General features: G+C 50.2%; 1 protein-coding gene across 1 annotated transcript in view; it reads left to right on the forward strand.

Moving 5' to 3' along the window:
• The window catches only part of KIF6 (kinesin family member 6), a 1,720,339-nt gene that overhangs the window by 1,535,889 nt on the left and 166,356 nt on the right, over positions 1-18,094 (forward strand). Inside the window, exon 18 of the mRNA XM_085610234.1 lies at positions 16,497-16,632. Within this exon, the coding sequence (XP_085466360.1) occupies positions 16,497-16,632 (136 nt within the window). The remainder of the gene's footprint in view (positions 1-16,496; positions 16,633-18,094) is intronic.

The following is an 18,094-nucleotide window of genomic DNA, read 5'->3' on the forward strand; positions in this document are numbered from 1 at the left end:
GTTAATGCCTGACCTCCAGATTTAGACTTATCAGGGAATCAACTAAGGCCTGCTGTAATGCTGTTAATGCCTGACCTCCATATTAAGACCTCATCAGTGAAGCAGCAAAGGCCCGCTGTTAACGACTGACCTCCAGATTTAGACCTCATCAAGGAAACAGCAAAGGCCTGCTGTAAGGCAGTTAACGCCTGACCTCCATATCTGAAAGAGACACGTTAGATTCCTTACCTTAGAATAATCCCCAGGCGCCAGACTGGATCCGGAAAGTTTTTTCGCTAGCAGTACCCCTGCGCGTCAGTAGGTGGCGTCGTGCGGCTCCGCGTCCGTCGCTGGCGTCGTATGCGCCGAGATGATGTCATGAAGACTACTTAAGCGCCACCCATGCGCGCTGACGTCAGTTCTTCCTTTTTCCGCGCCAGTAAGCGCAGATCCGGTTAGAGCACGTACCTCAGTCACATGCAAGTAAAACGCGCTCCTGGCCCCTACCTTGCACCATAATCTGGAATCACCACCGCTGTTTGGCGGGTCCGGGTTACCGGGAGGTTGTGGGTTTCACTGGGTTCAGCGCCATCTTGCATTGGGGAGGAAGCGCGAGCGCCATCTTTGAGCGTCCAGGTCACCTGGGACGCCGAGACGACGCTATTTAGGGCGAGCTGCGCGGAAGGTGAGTCTGCTTAGTGCCCTTGAGGGCGAGAATACTATCGGTGCCCCGCTGCTGTTCGCGCTGGTCGCGCGCCATTCTTATTCAGCCTAGTTTTTAAAATACCCCGTTTTGTGGACTTTTGTTTGTTTTACTTTTGCCTTCTCCCCTGCTTTTAAAACGCGCTCCTGGCCCCTACCTTGCACCATAATCTGGAATCACCACCGCTGTTTGGCGGGTCCGGGTTACCGGGAGGTTGTGGGTTTCACTGGGTTCAGCGCCATCTTGCATTGGGGAGGAAGCGCGAGCGCCATCTTTGAGCGTCCAGGTCACCTGGGACGCCGAGACGACGCTATTTAGGGCGAGCTGAGCGGAAGGTGAGTCTGCTTAGTGCCCTTGAGGGCGAGAATACTATCGGTGCCCCGCTGCTGTTCGCGCTGGTCGCGCGCCATTCTTATTCAGCCTAGTTTTTAAAATACCCCGTTTTGTGGACTTTTGTTTGTTTTACTTTTGCCTTCTCCCCTGCTTTTAAAACGCGCTCCTGGCCCCTACCTTGCACCATAATCTGGAATCACCACCGCTGTTTGGCGGGTCCGGGTTACCGGGAGGTTGTGGGTTTCACTGGGTTCTTCACCCTCGGATTCGGGTAAGAGACGACACACAAAGAAGTCGAAGAAGCATTGTCGCTCTCCGACGTCCCCCGTCGGTCCCTGGATGCGGACGAGGGGGACAGGGGTTCTGCCCCTGCGGCTCCTTCGGAGCCCGGGAGTCCCGTGGCCTACCCACCTTACCCGGGTCCGTCGGCGACTCCCGCCCATGTGCAAGAATTTCTTGCCACCTTGGACTGCCTGTTTCGGCCTTGGGCTCCCGCCAGTGCACCCTCATGCCCCACGGTCCCGTGTCAGGATCCTGTAGGGCTGCCGGCGGCTCTGGCCCCGGAGCCGCAGGATCCTGCGCCATTGGCCCCGGCCACAGCGCCACAAGGTCCCGCACTGCCGACTCTGGCCCCAGCACCGCCATCGGCTCCTCTTCCTGTGCTGCAGTGGGTACCATTTGTTCCGCCTCTGCACAGGTTCTCGGACAATGTTGTCCCTTTCTGGGATCTGCACTGGGACACGGCACCGGTTTGGCCCCATCCTGCGCATGTTCCTTCCCCGGTCCCTGCCTCACCGCCGCAGCCGTTTCCGCATACGGCGGACGTGGAGGATGACTGGGAGGGGTCCGAGGACCCTCTTGCTTGTCAGTGTGACTTCGAGCAGGACTGGGTGGACGAGTTAGAGTAGGCCGGCGGCCTCGATCTCTCCTCTGACCCTGGGTTTGCCTCTCCTACCATGGAGGAGGGTGCTTCCTACACAATGGTGCTTCTTCGGGCCGCTGAGGTCCTCCACCTTGATCTCCCTACGGTGGCCCTCAAGACTAATCTCCTCACTGAGATGCTCCAGACGGCGCCCTCTTCGTCGGAGCTCCTGTTGCCATTTAACGACGCCCTCACTGACGTCTTACTAGGCACTTGGTTGCGGCCTGCTACGGGGGCCCCGGTGGATAAGAATGTCGCCAGGCGTCATCGTGCGGCGCCGGGTGACCCTGCCTTTTTGACCACTCATCCTACGCCCGAGAGCCTGGTCATCCAAGCTTCAACGTCCCAGAGTGCCTTTCCCATGGCTCCGCGTATAAGGACTCTAAGAAGCTGGAGCAGTTCGGCAAGCGGTTGTTCTCTTCGGCCAGCTTGAGGCTGATGTCGGTGAACACCGCTTGCCTCTTGGGTCGTTATTCTCACACGGTGTGGGATGCCATTGCACAGGTGTTGCCTCAGTGTCCTGAAGAGGCCCAAGCTGTGCTGTCTCAAGCTGTTGCTGAGGGTAAGGATGCAGCTAAGTTCGCCATTCGGTGTGGTCTGGACACCGCGGACTCACTAGGTAGGGCCATTCCTACGACTGTGGCGCTTCGTCGCCACGCCTGGTTGAGATCTACCGGGTTCTGGCCAGATGTACAAAACTCACTCATGGACATGCCTTTTGATGGCACCCGCCTGTTTGGCGATAAGGCCGACAGTGCGCTGGAGCGTTTTAAGGACTCGCGGGCTACGGCCAAGTCCTTAGGTCTTTCCACGAAAAGCCCAGCCACTCCTGGTTTTCGTTCCTTTCATGGCAACGGCAGGGGCGCCCAGGCACGTTCCTTCAGCAAGCCTGTGCAGAACCAACCGCAGACGCAGCTTCAGCAGGCGCGGGTCTGGGAATCAGCGTGGGGGTCAGTCCACCTCCACCCCTCTGCTTTTGCCTCCAAACCTTCCTAATCCGAGCTTTGTGGAGCACCCCACACCAGTGGGTGGCAGGATCTGCCATCACCTTCTCCACTGGCACGCTATCACCTCGGACATGAGGCACTGCAGATCATCCGCATGGGTTACTCCCTTGCCTTTCAATCCACCCCTCCAGCCATGCCACCTCAGTACCACCGCATGTCGGGGGGAACACTTGGCGACTCTCCAGCAGGAAGTTATGTCCCTCTTTGCCAAAGGGGCCATCGAGTGCGTTCCGGGGCTGGAAGTAGGGAGTGGTTGTTATTCCCACTACTTTCTGGTCCCCAAGAAGGACAAAGGGGGTCTGCGTCCCATCTTGGACCTCCGGAACGTCAACCGCTTCCTCCGGAAGGAGAAGTTCATAATGCTGACTCTGGCTCAGGTCTTGGCTGCCCTCGACCCTGGAGACTGGATGGTAGCGTTGGACTTGCAGGACGTATATTTTCACATCCCCGTCCTGCCGGCCCACTAGCATTACCTGAGGTTCACGGTAGGCCATGAGCATTTTTTATTTGCCGTGCTCCCCTTCGGCCTTACCAGCGCCCCTCGGGTGTTCACGAAAGTGATGGCGGTGGTCGCAGCTCATCTGCGCAGGTCAGGGGTGTCAGTCTTCCCCTACCTTGAGGACTGGTTGTTGAAGGCAGGCTCGCCCCAGGCAGTCGTCTCCCACCTTCAGACTACGGCTGACCTCCTGCATTTGCTGGGGTTCTCCATCAACATGCCGAAGTCGCACCTGAGTCCCTCTCAGCAGCTCCCCTTCATAGGAGCGGTTCTGGATTCGACGCGGTTTCGGGTTTATCCCCCCGAGCAGCGAGTCCGGGATATTCAGGCTATGATTCCGATCTTTCAGCCTCCATCTCGGGTTTCAGTCAGGATGACCCTCCGGCTCCTGGGCCTGATTGCCTCCTGCATCCTGCTGGTGCAACATGCCAGATGGCATATGTGGGCTCTGCAGTGGGATCTGAAGTTCCAGTGGTGCAGCATCAGGGCAACCTGTCTGATCATGTCCAGATCTCAGAGGGCACTGCACGACAATTGCAGTGATGGCTCACGAATCGTGATTAGGTCAATGGCAGATCCCTCTCCCTTCCCCAACCGGAGCACACAGTGGTGACGGATGCGTCCCTCCTGGGATGGGGAGGCCACTTGGGAGAGGCGTAGATCAGAGGACTCTGGTCTCCAGCCGAGTCCCGGCTCCATATCAACCTTTTGGAGCTGCGGGCGATCCGACTTGCACTGAAGGCATTCCTTCCCTCTGTGCAGGGAATTGTGGTGCAGGTGTTCACGCACATCACCACCGCCATGTGGTATTGCAACAAATAGGGCGGGGTGGGGTCATGGACCCTATGTCAGGAGGCTCTGTGCCTCTGGACATGACTGGAACATCAAGGAATTACCTTGGTGATTCAACACCTCTTTCTACAGTGGGGAGAGCCTTAGTTAGATCTATTCGCCACCGAAGAGAATGCGCAATGTCATCAGTTCTGCGCATTGGAATTTCCAAGGCGGCACTCGCTCAGCGACGCTTTTCGTCATGAATGGAGTTGCGGTCTGTTGTACGCCTTTCCGCTTATACCACTTCTGCCCAGAGGGTTGAAGAAGATTCGGCGCGACCAGGCCCAAGTCATCCTTGTGGCTCCGGATTGGGCACGAAGATACTAGTATCCAGAGCTACTCAGCATGGCAATCGATCCCCCGATCCGTCTGCCTCTTCGGGAGGATCTTCTGTCGCAGCAGCAGGGGACGGTCCTCCACCTCCATGCGTGGAGATTGAGCGGCGACAGTTGACAGCTTTCGATCTTCCTCCAGAAGCCGGTGATGTCATTCTGGCTGCCAGGCGTCCATCCACTAAGACGGTGTACGCCTGCCGGTGGAACAAGTTTGTGGCACGGTGCACAGCAAAGTATGTGGATCCCCTTTCTGCCCCTCTTTCTGAGGTCATTCTGTTCCTACTATCCTTGGCCCGGCAGGGCTCTGCTCTGGGCACTGTCAAAGTTTATTGTTCGGCCATCTCTGCCATCCTGAGGCTTCCAGATCAGCCTTCTCTCTTTACGTCCCCGGTTGTTAACTGTTTCCTGAAAGGCATTACGCACACGTTCCCCCCTTGCCTTTCGTAATGCCTCAATGGAACTTAAATCTTGTCTTGACCTATCTGATGTGCGCTCCCTTTGAGCCCCTTCATAACTGTCCTTTACATCTTCTAACTCTCAAGACAGCTTTCCTGGTAGCTGTCGCCTCTGCCAGAAGAGTGAGTGAGCTCCAGGCTCTTTCTTCTAAACCTCCTTTCCTTTCTGTTTATCCGGACAAGGTGGTTTTAAGGACCCGTCCTTCTTTTTTGCCAAAGGTTGTCACGCCCTTCCACATCGGGCAGACCATCACCTTGCCCACCTTCTTTCCGCATCCTTCAAAAGATGAAGAGAGGTTCCACCGTCTGGACCCAAAACGTGCGCTCTCGTTTTATCTGAAGCACACACAGCAGTTCCGGGTGGATGACCATCTCTTTGTTCGCTACGTGGGTGCCAAAAAAGGCCGGGCCGTGCACAAATGAACCATCTCTCGGTGGGTCGTTCTGTGCATCAAAGCATGTTACTCGTTGGCTAAGAAGGAGCCTCCTGTGGGGCTGCGTGCCCATTCGACCAGGGCAACGGCAGCCACTACTGCCCTGGGATGTGGCGTTCCCTTACAGGATATTTGTCAGGCAGCTACGTGGGCCTCGCTGCACACGTTTACCAAGCATTACTGCCTTGACAGTCAAGTCTGGAGAGACGGCTTCTTCGGCCTTTCTGTTCTCTGTGACTTTCTGGTGTAATCTATTTGCAGACCCTCCACCGGGGTTGGTATTGCTGTGGTATCTATTCTAAGGTAAGGAATCTATCACTAACGTGTCTCTTTCAGATGCACAAGTTACTGCTTGTGTAACGATATATCTGTAAGAGACATTAGTTAGTGATAGATTCCTTACCACCCCACCCATCCTCCCCATTCTGCGAACAAATTTGTAGGGTTAAGGTCATCCCATTTCAGGGCCCTAGTTTTATGGCATCAGTGGTCAGTTTCTTGCATGGCTCTGCGTTCCTGGCGCGGAAAGTCATGTACAGAACTGACGTCAGCGCGCATGGGTGGCGCCTAAGTAATCTCCGTGACGTCATCTCGGCGCATACGACGCCAGCGACGGACGCGAAGCCGCACGCCGCCAACTACTGACGCGCAGGGGTACTGCTAGCGAAAAAACTTTCCGGATCCAGTCTGACGCCTGGGGATTATTCTAAGGTAAGAAATCTATCACTAACTAATGTCTCTTACAGATATATTGTTACACAAGTAGTAACTTGTGCATTTAGACCTCATTAGAGAAGCAGCAAAGTCCTGCTGTTAAAGCCAGACCTCCATATTTAGACTTCATCAGGGAAGCAGCAAAGGCCTGCCATAAGGCGGTTAACGCCTGACCTCCAGATTTAGACCTCATTAGGGAAGCAGCAACGGCCAGCTGTTAACATCTGACCTCCATATTTAATCTGCATCAGTGAAGTAGCAAAGGCCTCCTGTTAACTACTGACCTCCAGATTTAAACCTCATCAGGGAAGCAGCAAAGGCCTGCTGTAAGGCAGTTAATGCCTGACCTCCAGATTTAGACCTCATCAGTGAGGCAGCAGAGGCCTGCTGTAAGGCTGTTAATGCCTGATCTCCCAATTTAGAGCTCATCAGTGAAGCAGCAAAGGCCTGCTGTTAATGCTGACCCCCAGATTTAGGTTCCGTCAAGGAAGCAGTGAAGGCCTGCTGTAAGGCTTTTAAGGCGTGTCATCTAAATTTAGGCTCCATAATGGTAGTAACAACAGGATCTTGAAACACAATTATGGTCTATCCTCTAAATTTAGGCTCTGTCATCAAAGCACGAAAAGTCCTCACTAAGTCGCTCCTAACAGACCAACCAATTTGCAGAGTCAGGTTCCAGCACAAGCTCCCTTCTCTATCAGTTGAGCTGAGTGTGGTGAGCAATTGTGGTAGCTACTCCACCCTTCCTCAATACACAGGTCTTGGGGCCAGATGTACGATGGATATTTGCATGCGCAAACGGGTCTTAGACTCGTTTGCGCATGCAAAAATCCTTTTGGCCATGTACAAACCCTATTTTGCGACTCACAAAAATTTGCGACTCGCAAAATAGTGTTTTGCGACTCGCTATTAGGAAGGGGCATTCCCTTCCTAACAGCGACCCCAAATGCCATGTATGACTGTTTTGCAACCAAAACAGTCACAGTTTACCACCCTTCACAGAAGGGTGGTAAACCACTCGCAAATGGGAAGGGGTTCCCAGGGGACCCCTTCCCCTTTGTGACTGTCTCTAAAAATATTTTGTAAGGGCAGGCAGTGGTCCCAGGGACCACTACCTGCCTTAAAAAAATGAAACGAAAACATTACATTTTTCTTTTTTTAGATGCATCCCATTTTTCTTTAAGGAAAACTGGCTGCATTAAAAAAAACTGCTTTATTGAAAAGCAGTCCCAAACATGGAGGTCTGCGGAGCCCAGCAGGCCACCATACCTGGGAGGGCCAGCCATTCCCAATGGGGTCACAAATTGCGAGTGCCTTATGAATATGCATGAGGCATGCAATTTACGACCCCATTGGGGATCGCAATCGGTGTCACAGACACTGTTGTACATACCAATTTGCGACTTGCAAATAGTGAGTCGCTATTACGACGCAATATGCGAGTTGCAAATTCTTTGGTCGTACATCTGGCCCTTGTTTATTAATACTTGATAGGTGCATTGTGTGCAATGTCGAAGTTTCTTCACAGGGCGATTTTAGGGCGAGCTGTATTGTGAATTATCAGAAACATAGAGAGGCTTGGAACCCACGCATTGCTTACCATTGGTTGGCTTTTCTGGTCATTCTCATTTGCCTGCTTCTTATTGGTGTCCCAGCTTGTCAATCTTGTGTTTGTCCCACCCAATGGAGCAATGCCTCTTTACAGTCTCTGATTGTCTGAGCTCGCTGCTTTTACTGCTTGCTTTTCAAGCACTACTTTTTTCTTTTGTGTGAAGCACTCCATTAGAGTGTGGGTGTTTTTTCGAACCTTCTCCTTGTGTGTCTCTCCCCCTGCCGTCCATGTTACTCTTTATTGCCCAACTGCTTCTCCCAACCCCTCCCTCTTGTGCTTGCTCCACCCCCTCGATCGTGTGCACACCTGTGTGCTCTTACTGGATGGTGGTAAAGGGGGTAAGTCATGACAAGATAAATAAATTAATACTCAGATTTGTAGAGCACAGCTAATCACCCATGAGGGTATCCAGGGGCTGTCCATACGCATCGGGAGATTAAGTGATTTGCCCAGAAGCACAGGATGTTGAGCTGACGCTGAGACTCGAATCTGGATCCCCAGCTTCGAAGTCGGCTGTTACGCCACGTCCTCGAGATACAAGGTCAGAAGTTGGTGTCGGTGGTGTTCCAGCCATATTGCATGGAGGAGGAGGGAAGGTAGAGCCTCTGTGAGTGAGGACCCGGAAACATGTTGTCTGTTTTTTGTGTGTGTAGCAGGATGGCTGGCTGAGAGGAGGTAATGGGTTTCATTGTCTGTGATTTGGGCTCCATCGAGTTCATCTTTTACTCCCCCATTCTTGTGTCTTATATAGTAAATAAAGATGTAAATCTATAGGGATTACCCTGACATGAGGATCAGGAGGGACCTGACCATGGCAAAGCACTGGCTGGATTCTCTGGGCCATCCTCACAGGCTGGCATCTTCCAAATGCTGTTAATATGTCTTCACAACCTGAGTTGTGTTTAGCTAAGGATGGATGGATATGTGGGGTGGATGGATGGATGTATTGATGGGTATGGATGGATTGGTGGAAGGATAGGAATAGATGGATGGGTGGATGGGTGGGTGGGTGTATGGGTTCAGTAAGGGTGGAGTGATGTGTGGATGCATAGGTGTGAATAGGTGACGTATGGTTGGATGGATAGATGGATAAATACATCATATATGATGGATGAGTGGATGTGTGGAGTGACACATGCTCCCAGGGCCCCACCAAGAGCTGGTCTGGGGAAGACACTGTCAAGCATGGGTGGGTGTGTTTGTGTGTACGTTTGCACACTCATTACAAAGCAAACATTTCCTCTGTCCTGAAACCCCAAGCGTTCAACAGCATGAATCACCTCTTTAACTGGGACCCACAACCCTAGACATCACTCCGTCCATAACTCGAATATGTCCTGCATTTACCACACTCAGAGGGAACCGAAATGCCTACAAATAAACAGGCATTTGTGCAATGAAGTTTATCTGCCCATCAGATCTTCATCCAGCGGTGCAATCCTTCTTGAACCTATGTGTGTACTGAAGGCCGAGTGTAGATGCAGCTGTCCCTAACCCTGACCTCTGAGCTCAACTCACTGGTAGTAGTAACCTTACAAGTTCTTAACCTTGCTTTCCAGGCGTAAATGCAGCCTGAGTGGCCCAAAGGCCACTTCAAAGTTTATGTGCAAGGCAATGCCTCAGTCCTGAAGCGGTTCTATCCACTCCCCGTCCTAGAGTTTGCTTCAGAGATTTGAGAAAAGATGTCATCTTCCAAAGTCACGTGCTGTGCGTGCTTCACGTGATCTGTGAATCTTGTCACGAGATGTGCTCTTTTGGAATTACTGCTCTACTGAGCTTTGGTGCCCACTGAGCTGTACAAACATACCTCTCTGGTTCCAAGCTGTAACACTCTGTAATCATTGCAACCATTATCTCAAGTTCTGGCCTGATCCATAATCCCATGGCTACTAACAGGTTCAGGGAGACATCACTTTGTGGGAGAGGTCACAGTGTGGTAGGCCCTGTGCCTGGGGCACTTCATGCAGTGCCGACACGAGACTAGACATTGCCATGGAAAGCCCTTGCCTCTCCTCTGCACATTCTTTGTACTGAGCCCACCTTTGTTTCTAGTTTCATTGGGTCAGGTTCTGTCTGTTCAGTGATTTCAATAGTCTATTTTAGGTCTGGCTGTTGACAGCTAAGATGTCAGGCAGACCTATTGCTAAGAATATACTAACAGTGGGGCTTAGGATCTGCCAACTTTAACCAGTGGCTTTCTTCAACCAACCATATGCTTGGGACGTTGGCGATCACCTCTTGGCTCAGCCCACTAGAGTGTCCTTCTTTTACCTCATGCTTTTGGATGTTTGGGTGTATCTGATAGGGACTTCTAGCCACAGATTCCTTACCTTAGAATATTTCCCAGCCATTAGACTGGATCCAGAAACTTTTGGTGACGAGTACCCTTGCGCACTGGTAGGTGGCGTTGTTCGGCTCCACTTAATTCATCAATGTAATCTGTACTGGCAGCGATGTGCACCACCCCAGCAATCTGAAGTTATGTATTTTCTTTCCGTGCCAGTCACCGCAGATCCAGAGAGGGCTATCCTCAGTAACTTTGACAGACCCTTTTTCAACCTTTTGTCGAAGGTTTTTCGAGACATTGTCTACTGGTAGGAAGGATGTCCACCAGAAAGACAGCCAAACCATGCTGTGCCTATCACAGACAGATGTTGGTGATGGACCCACACTTGGTTTGTCTTTGGTGTCTGGCGAGAGATCGCAATGCCAAGACATGCTAGGATTGCAGCGCCATGCATCATAAGGTGCTGAGGGATTGATCCTTTAAGCTCCACTGCACCCAACGCCAACTGACTTTGTGATGCTCCAGATCTTAGTCAAGAGGAAGGTCCTGAGATGCTTTGCAAACTCGCACCTGGCATTCGTCATCCCATTCCAAATTGTCGTGGAAGGCGAGGAAGTCCCACCAAAAGAAGTAGAAGTCAAAGAGCTCTTCGACTTTCCTGCGCATGTCTTCGAACGAGTTGTGGTGCCATCAGTACTTGAGGACTAGCTCTGTGGTGGAGTCTGCGCCTGGGCTATCTCCACTCTTCACTGAATATCCAGGAGCCAGAGCAACCGCCGCCCAATTTAAAGAACTTAACGAGTCTATGCACCTCATCTTTGGGCAGTGTGACCTCTCAGCAGCGCCCTCAGGCGACACTCATTCAGGCGGGGCCTCTCCTGGTCTTCCGCTGGGGGGTTGTTTGCCCTTGGTGCCAGTCAGGCCCCAGGGATCTATTGACAGACCTGGAGCGGTGCTGCTTGAGCGACCTCAATCTTCCTCAGTGCCGACGCCACTGACGCTCAATGGTGGCGCCGCCCCCATCATCATTCCCGACTCGAATACAGAGCCAGAAGGGCACCATCCGACGCCGGCGCCGACTAGGGGCAAACTCCCAATGTTGGAGCCAGTGCCTTATTCCTATGAAAGGCCACGATTGGGAGGGTTCTGCAGACTCCTATGGATACCAACCACTAGAAGATCCAGAGGACACCTGGTATGAGGATCTGGCAGATGCCAGTGGACTGGATACCTCCCCAAACTGGTCTCTTCCACTACCGTGGCTACGAAGGAGGGTGCTACTTTTGCAATATTGGTGCGGAGGGCTGCTGAGGTCCTGGAACTTACACTACCCTAAGTGGCAGTCAAGACACAAGTCTTGACAGAGGTGCTTCTGCTGGAAGTTGCCCCAACCAATCCAATACTCCCATTCAATGAAGCCCTTACTGACGTCCTAACCGAGTCCTGGTCCAAGTCCTGCACATGGGCTCCTGTGCATAGGAAAATTGTCTGTCACCATCACCCCGCCCCAGGGGACAGCAGTTTGCTGAACCAGCACCCCATCCCAGAGAGCTTGGTGGTCCAGTCCTCCACTTCCAAAATCAGCCCTGGCCTATTCCCTACCACTCCACCGGATAGGGAATTCAAAAGCTGAACTCCTTCGGGAAGATTATGTTCTGTTCTGCCAGTCTGGCACTCCGGTCAGTGATCACTGCACGCCTCTTGGGCCGATACTCCCATATTGTCTGGGACTCGGTCAAGGTCGGGCTTGCCATATTGGGCATTGGGCATTTCCTCAGGAGGCTGGAAGGGTGTGGAGACTGTTTGTTAACAGGTGGGTGGTTTTGTAGCAGTGCAACAGTTTTAAAAGCACCGCAAAGTTCCTTGTATATTCAGTAGTTTTATGGCAACAATCAAAGTGTCAAGTTAACTCTGGTGATTAATGTACCTGCTGGAGAGAGATGGAAATGTTGTCTATTGGCAGTTTGGACTCATCTAAGTTAGCGCCGAGGGTTAATATGCTTGCTGCAAAGAACATGTACCATGCATATCAAATAACATTTTATTGTCATAGCTCAGTGGGTTACTGCTTTTCTGGCATATATTATTTAGTTACTGTGCAGTTCCTAAGTCACAATCGTAATCTAGCACAGTGAGCTATGAACTAGCATCAAAGAGCTGCATGCAAGCTGCATGGTAGATCTTAGAAAGTTATTTGTTCCCCAGTCTTTCATTATCCTGATGTTGCTAAAAAAAGTTTGTTTGAGAAGAAGTAAATTCTTATTATTAAAGTCAAAGCTAACCACTATGTTATGTTCTGAATCCCGAGTTTGTGCTTCTCCAGACCAAGCACTCTTAAAAAGTGCTTAACAGTATGGATCACATGTGAATCCTACACCTTGCAGTCTCCTTTGCCTTATGTAACATTTTCTATACACTGATTTACACATGTATGATTCATTGTCTGTGTGTGTGATGTAAAGTGCTCCAAGACCCTACACTGGTATGAGAGGTGCTATAAAAACAATGTACATGTGAGAGAGGGGCTATGGAGAGAAGAGAGGCACTGTTGGAGGGTGATAGTGAAGGAATCATTGATGAGCCCCAATAATGATTGCTGTATCCTTGTTCACAGTAAGGACATCATTTATTATGCTTTTAAAGCAAATATGATTGAATATATAATGACAAATGTGTTGTAGAATGCACCATTCTTACCCAAATTTCCTTGGGGGTAGAACTCCCCTCCCCCCCCCCCAACCAACCCTCCCTCCCTCCAAAAAATCCCTTTGTGTTGATCAGGCACCCTTGTTGCATTCACTATGCACCGTACGAGGACTGGTCTGACAAAATTTACCAGGGCTGCCTGGTTGCCCATGTGATGCCCTTGGAGTTGGAGGAGGCCCAAGCCATACTCTCTCAAGCAATTGCTGATGGGGAGGGATGCAGCAAAGTTCACCATAAGATATTAGCTGACCACAACAAACTCGCTGGGCAGAGCAATTTCATTGTCGGTGGCCCTTAGGCGCTATACCTGGTTGAGAACCACTGGCTTTTCGGGGCATGTCCAGGCTTCTCTGATGGGCTTGCCCTTTGATGGCTCCCATCTTTTCAGAGAGAAGGCAGCCTCAGTGCTGGAGTGCTTTAAGGACAGCAGGGCTACAGCCAGGTCCTTGGGTCTTTTGATGGCCCCTCGCCAACCCCAGTCCGCCTTCTGTCTTTTTCGTGGCATGGAAGGGGCTTTCAACCATGTCTCTATATTCCCAGCTACCACGGTCAGCAAGTTTCACAATCTTTTTGTGGCGGAGGACTTGGTTCTTGTAGACCTTGTGGGACAAGTAGACAGAAGTTGGGCCAGTCCACCCCCCAAACCACATCCAAACTCCAACAACCCTCATGGACATCCAGTGGGGGGCAGGATATGCCATCACCTGCATCACTGGAGGTCAGTAACATCCAACCATTAGATTTTGCAGGTCGTCCAAAGGGGCTACTCCCTCCCCTTTGTGACCACCGCTCCAGCCATTTCACCCACGGAGGACCACCTCTCCTTGTCAGGAAGTGTTAGCTCTCTTGGCCAAGGGAGCTATAGAAAGGGTGAGGGCATTAGAAGTAGTTGCTATTGCTGCTACTCTTTGGTGCCCACGAAGAACAGAGACCATCGTCCTACTCTAGACCTGTGCAATCTCAACCTCTTCCTGGACCAGGAGAAATTCAGGATGCTCACACTCGCACAAGACCTGTCTGCCCTAGACCTGGGAGACTGGGGTAGGGTTGGACTCACAGAGCACATATTTTCACATCCCCGTCCTGCCAGCACACAGACGTTACCTGCGGTTCATGGTGGGACAAGAGCACTTTGTTTGCTGTGCCCCCCCCCCACAGCCTTACCAGCTTCCCTTGGGTTTTCACCAAAGTGATGGCGGTAGTTGCTTTGCACCTCCGGAGGTCAGAGGTTCTAGTATTCCCCTGCCTCGATAATCGGCTGTTGAAGGTGGGCTTGCCATAAGCAGCCATCTCTCATCTCCAGACTACGGCAAACCTACTGCACTCACTGGCTATCTGCCAAAGTCACACCTGACTCCCTCTCAGACACTCTTTTCATCAGAGCTGTTCTGGACATAGTGCAGTTTCCCTATTCTCCCGAGCGTGCGCTCAGGATATTTAGGCTATGAGACCGATGTTCCAGCCTCTATTGTTGATTTCAGTGAGATTGACTCTGCAGTTGATGGGCCTCATGGCCTCCTGCATCTTGCTTCTAACACCAGCCCATTGGCATATGCAAGCTCTGCAGTGGGACCCGAAGTCCCTTTGGGCATAGCATCAGAGGAACCTCGCTCGGAGGGAACTGCAAAAGACCTGCAGTGGTGGCTGAGGCACCGCTATTGGGTCAGAGGCAGACCACTCTCCCTTCTCCAACCATAGCTGACTGTAGTGACAGATGCATCACTCCTTTCCACATATCTCCATGGCGGTATGCAGTGATTCCTGGGTTCCAGTCTCTCTGCTACCCTTGAGAAGCTTGCGGTGGGGTGTTGCTGTTTAGTGTGTGACCCCATCTCCTACTCATGTCTGTGCTGGTGTCGGTGCACCGGCTCATGCCGCCACGCCGACGGGTTCTTTGCACTGCTATAAAATGCAACAGTACTATGCGATGCAGTACAGTACAACGTATTGTAGTGTGATACACAACACCAGCCTAGATGGAATGCTTACATTGGCATAGTATCTGTAATTCATGTCCTTTCTGGAACATCACTACTGCTGTCTGAGACTTCAGCTTTTATGGTGGATGTGACCTATCTTCATCCATTAATTTATTCATGTGCTCAGCCGTTCATCATCCATACATACTCTCACTTATTCACCCATGTACTCACCCTTTCATGCACATATGTCCATGAATTCTCTATGCCCTGTCCCACTCACTCTTTCATTCATGCATCCATTCAAGCATCCATTGAACTGTTGACACATTCTTAGATTTACCTACTTGCTCTTCCTCACAACTACGCACACAAACCTGCCAACCAATGAAAAACACTTTCATTTCTTCAATGGCAGACATATTTCCTTTGTCAAACCTTGTAGAAATGTCTGTTTGTCTAATTTAGGCTGGTGATGTTTTACCTTTTGAGATATACATATAGGGCAGACACTTTGATAATGCTATAAGTTATTTCAGTGAGATAAATCTTCAATATTCGATAAGACCAAAGTGGGATGAAAAATAATTTATTGTTAATAATCCGTTTTTATTTTGAGAAATTGGGCCAGCCCGCACGTGTTCTGCCCCTTGTATGGCACACAGACCTTTTCACATGACTTCTAGGTTTTGCATCTATGGTACAGTGGATTTTAGAAACTTGTAACTCGACAGAATGTCATCGTCAAGATGTTCTGAAGAAGTGTACCTAATTATTTTTCAAACACACAAAAGGTGATGGGAGGAATGCTTGCAATAAGTCTGACCACTGGTAATCACTCGGGGTAGCATTGCTACCCAACATTCTTCCAGAGTGATTGGTTGCAAGCATCCTCCCATCACCTTCTGTGTGTTTGATGTAACACCTGAAGTGGCCAAGGATATGCCAATACGTGGGTCCCGTGCTCACTGTGCCACTGGAACCAAGTTACACTTGACTGACGAGCTACAATCAGGGTGAACCGGTCTTGGGGTGCTTATGTTCAGGGAGGACCTGGCCTGGCAGTTCGGGCTGGGCTGTTCCTATTGGAGCAGGGTCAAGACTGATTTGCATATGGCTGGGTTTAATCTGATGTGACATGTTGAGCAAAACAACGATGGGTTGGAATGATACCCAAGCGATTGCCAGTGGTTAGACCTATTGCAAGCATTCTTCTTCCATCACTTTTACTCCCTCATCTCTAACCCATTACCCAGGCACCATAATCCCTCCTACATTAGCGGTCTTTCACCCTCCATCTCTGTAGTGATGGTGGCCATGGGGTTAAGCCACCGCTGAGAGATTGTGTCATTTAATTCTCTATAAGGTAAGGCACAAGGCCAGCAATGGGTAGATAAACTCACTCAAGTGTCCTGCCTGTTGAGTTTTGTAGTAGACATGTAAGTAGTACATTTTCTTAAACTTGAAATCCTTTCTGTGTCTTTTGCCTCCTGACCTCTGATGACTCCTCTCGTGTGTTTTGCCTCTGACCTCTGATAGCTCCTTCTCTCGTGTGTTTTGCCTACTGACCTCTGATAGCTCCTTCACTTGTGTGTTTGGCCTCCTGACCTCTGATGGCTCCTTCTCTCGTGTGTTTTGCCTCCTGACCTCTGATGACTCCTTCTCCCGTGTGTTTTGCCTCCTGACCTCTGATGACTCCTTCTCTCGTGTGTTTTGCCTCCTGACCTCTGATGGCTCCTTCTCTCTCCTCGAAAATGCAGTTACAAAACCCTCTTCAGTCGGCTGAAGGGGCTGAAGACCGAGATTGAACACTTGCAGCTTCTGCTGGAAAAGTCCAAAGTGAGGCTCCAGAAAGACTTCGAGGTCTGGTGGTCCCAGGAGGCAACAAACATGCAGGTAGCACATTTGCTTCTGTACTTTTCATGCTCTTTGACGCTGATGTTTGTACCTGTGACATGGTGTGTTAGGAAGCAGTGGGCTTTGAACCCTTGGACTGCATTCTGTGTGCTTAGTTTAAACTCACCCCCTGGTCAGTAGGGCTAGTATCTACTGTCTGTGAACCCAACTCGCTTTGAACACGTGCCATTGGGGACAATCGGTCATGAGGCTGGAACAGTTTCTTGGTTCTGAGCAAACTGTCTCTATAGTGAGTTCTGTTAGTTGTGAAAAAAACTGGAGGGACTGAATAGTAGAAGTTGGGAGTATGATGAAGTGACAGACTGACTGCTCGAAACAGGGAGGTGGGGTCATTCAGCTCAGGACCACAACTACACACAAAGTCTCAGATTGGACAACCCAGTGCAGTCACCAGCTAAGCAGACTATGTAATGAAAAACCAGACCTGCAGAGCTGTTCAAAGCTGCCACCAAACTGAAGACCATGGAACTGCACATCTGTGTCTCTCACACCTCAACATCCGGCACACTGCTACATACAGCGTCCCTTGACACGATAACCGCACCTCGGTGAACATCCTGCATGACATGGAAACACCACGTAAGAGCAAGGTATCCCCTACTGTTTAATTTTAAGTCAGGGTTGAGGGGGAAAGCAAAACCTATAAACTAAACACGGTATCTCACACAACCTGTATTTCTTTTTTTATTGCTCAAAGTGCCTGGTAGTCTGACTAGACACAGATTCAAACAAATTAACACATTTACATATTTTTTATTTTTTCTTTAGCAAATAAGTACTTCAGTACTTTTTAATCACATATTCATGATATTGTTTTCACAATTCACATAATCATCAAATCTTTTACATTTTCTCATTTGTGCATGAGAAACAAATTGTTACAAAACGTTCATCTATTCACCATAAACGCCTTGTATAAAGCACATTGTTGCAATGAACATTTTTCCCCGTATTTGATTGTTTTCTCCCCGTATTTGATTGTTTTCTCCCCATCCTACGAACCACTCACTCATTCATAAGCAAACACTCATCCTCTCCTACATACCACTTGTACCAATCCCAGCCACACCGCACATACACCAAAATTGTCAACTGGAAAAGATCTTCTATTTCAGCCCTTATTTGTGTTGCGGGCTAGGATCTCTCCTACATATGTCAATGCATGTTTCGGTAGATAAGGCAACTGTTTTCAAGTCGGTCTTCTACAGGATCACACAAGCTTTGGACGAATACTAATGGTGGCCAGTAAGGAAATATACTTGCGCCACTCTCCAGGAACTCATAATATAATAATGAGTAGTAGTCAGTTTTCCTTCTTCTTGATAGACTTCTCTGGACATAAGATATTCTCTATACTAAAGACACCTCTTTTTTGCTCATCACACCAAATACATGAATGCCAATGTTCCTTTGCTTCCCCCAGGACTCCTTTAGTAAGCTC

The sequence above is a fragment of the Triturus cristatus genome, chromosome 6 (genome assembly GCF_964204655.1).
Source record: "Triturus cristatus chromosome 6, aTriCri1.1, whole genome shotgun sequence".
Taxonomy (NCBI): Eukaryota; Metazoa; Chordata; class Amphibia; order Caudata; family Salamandridae; genus Triturus; species Triturus cristatus.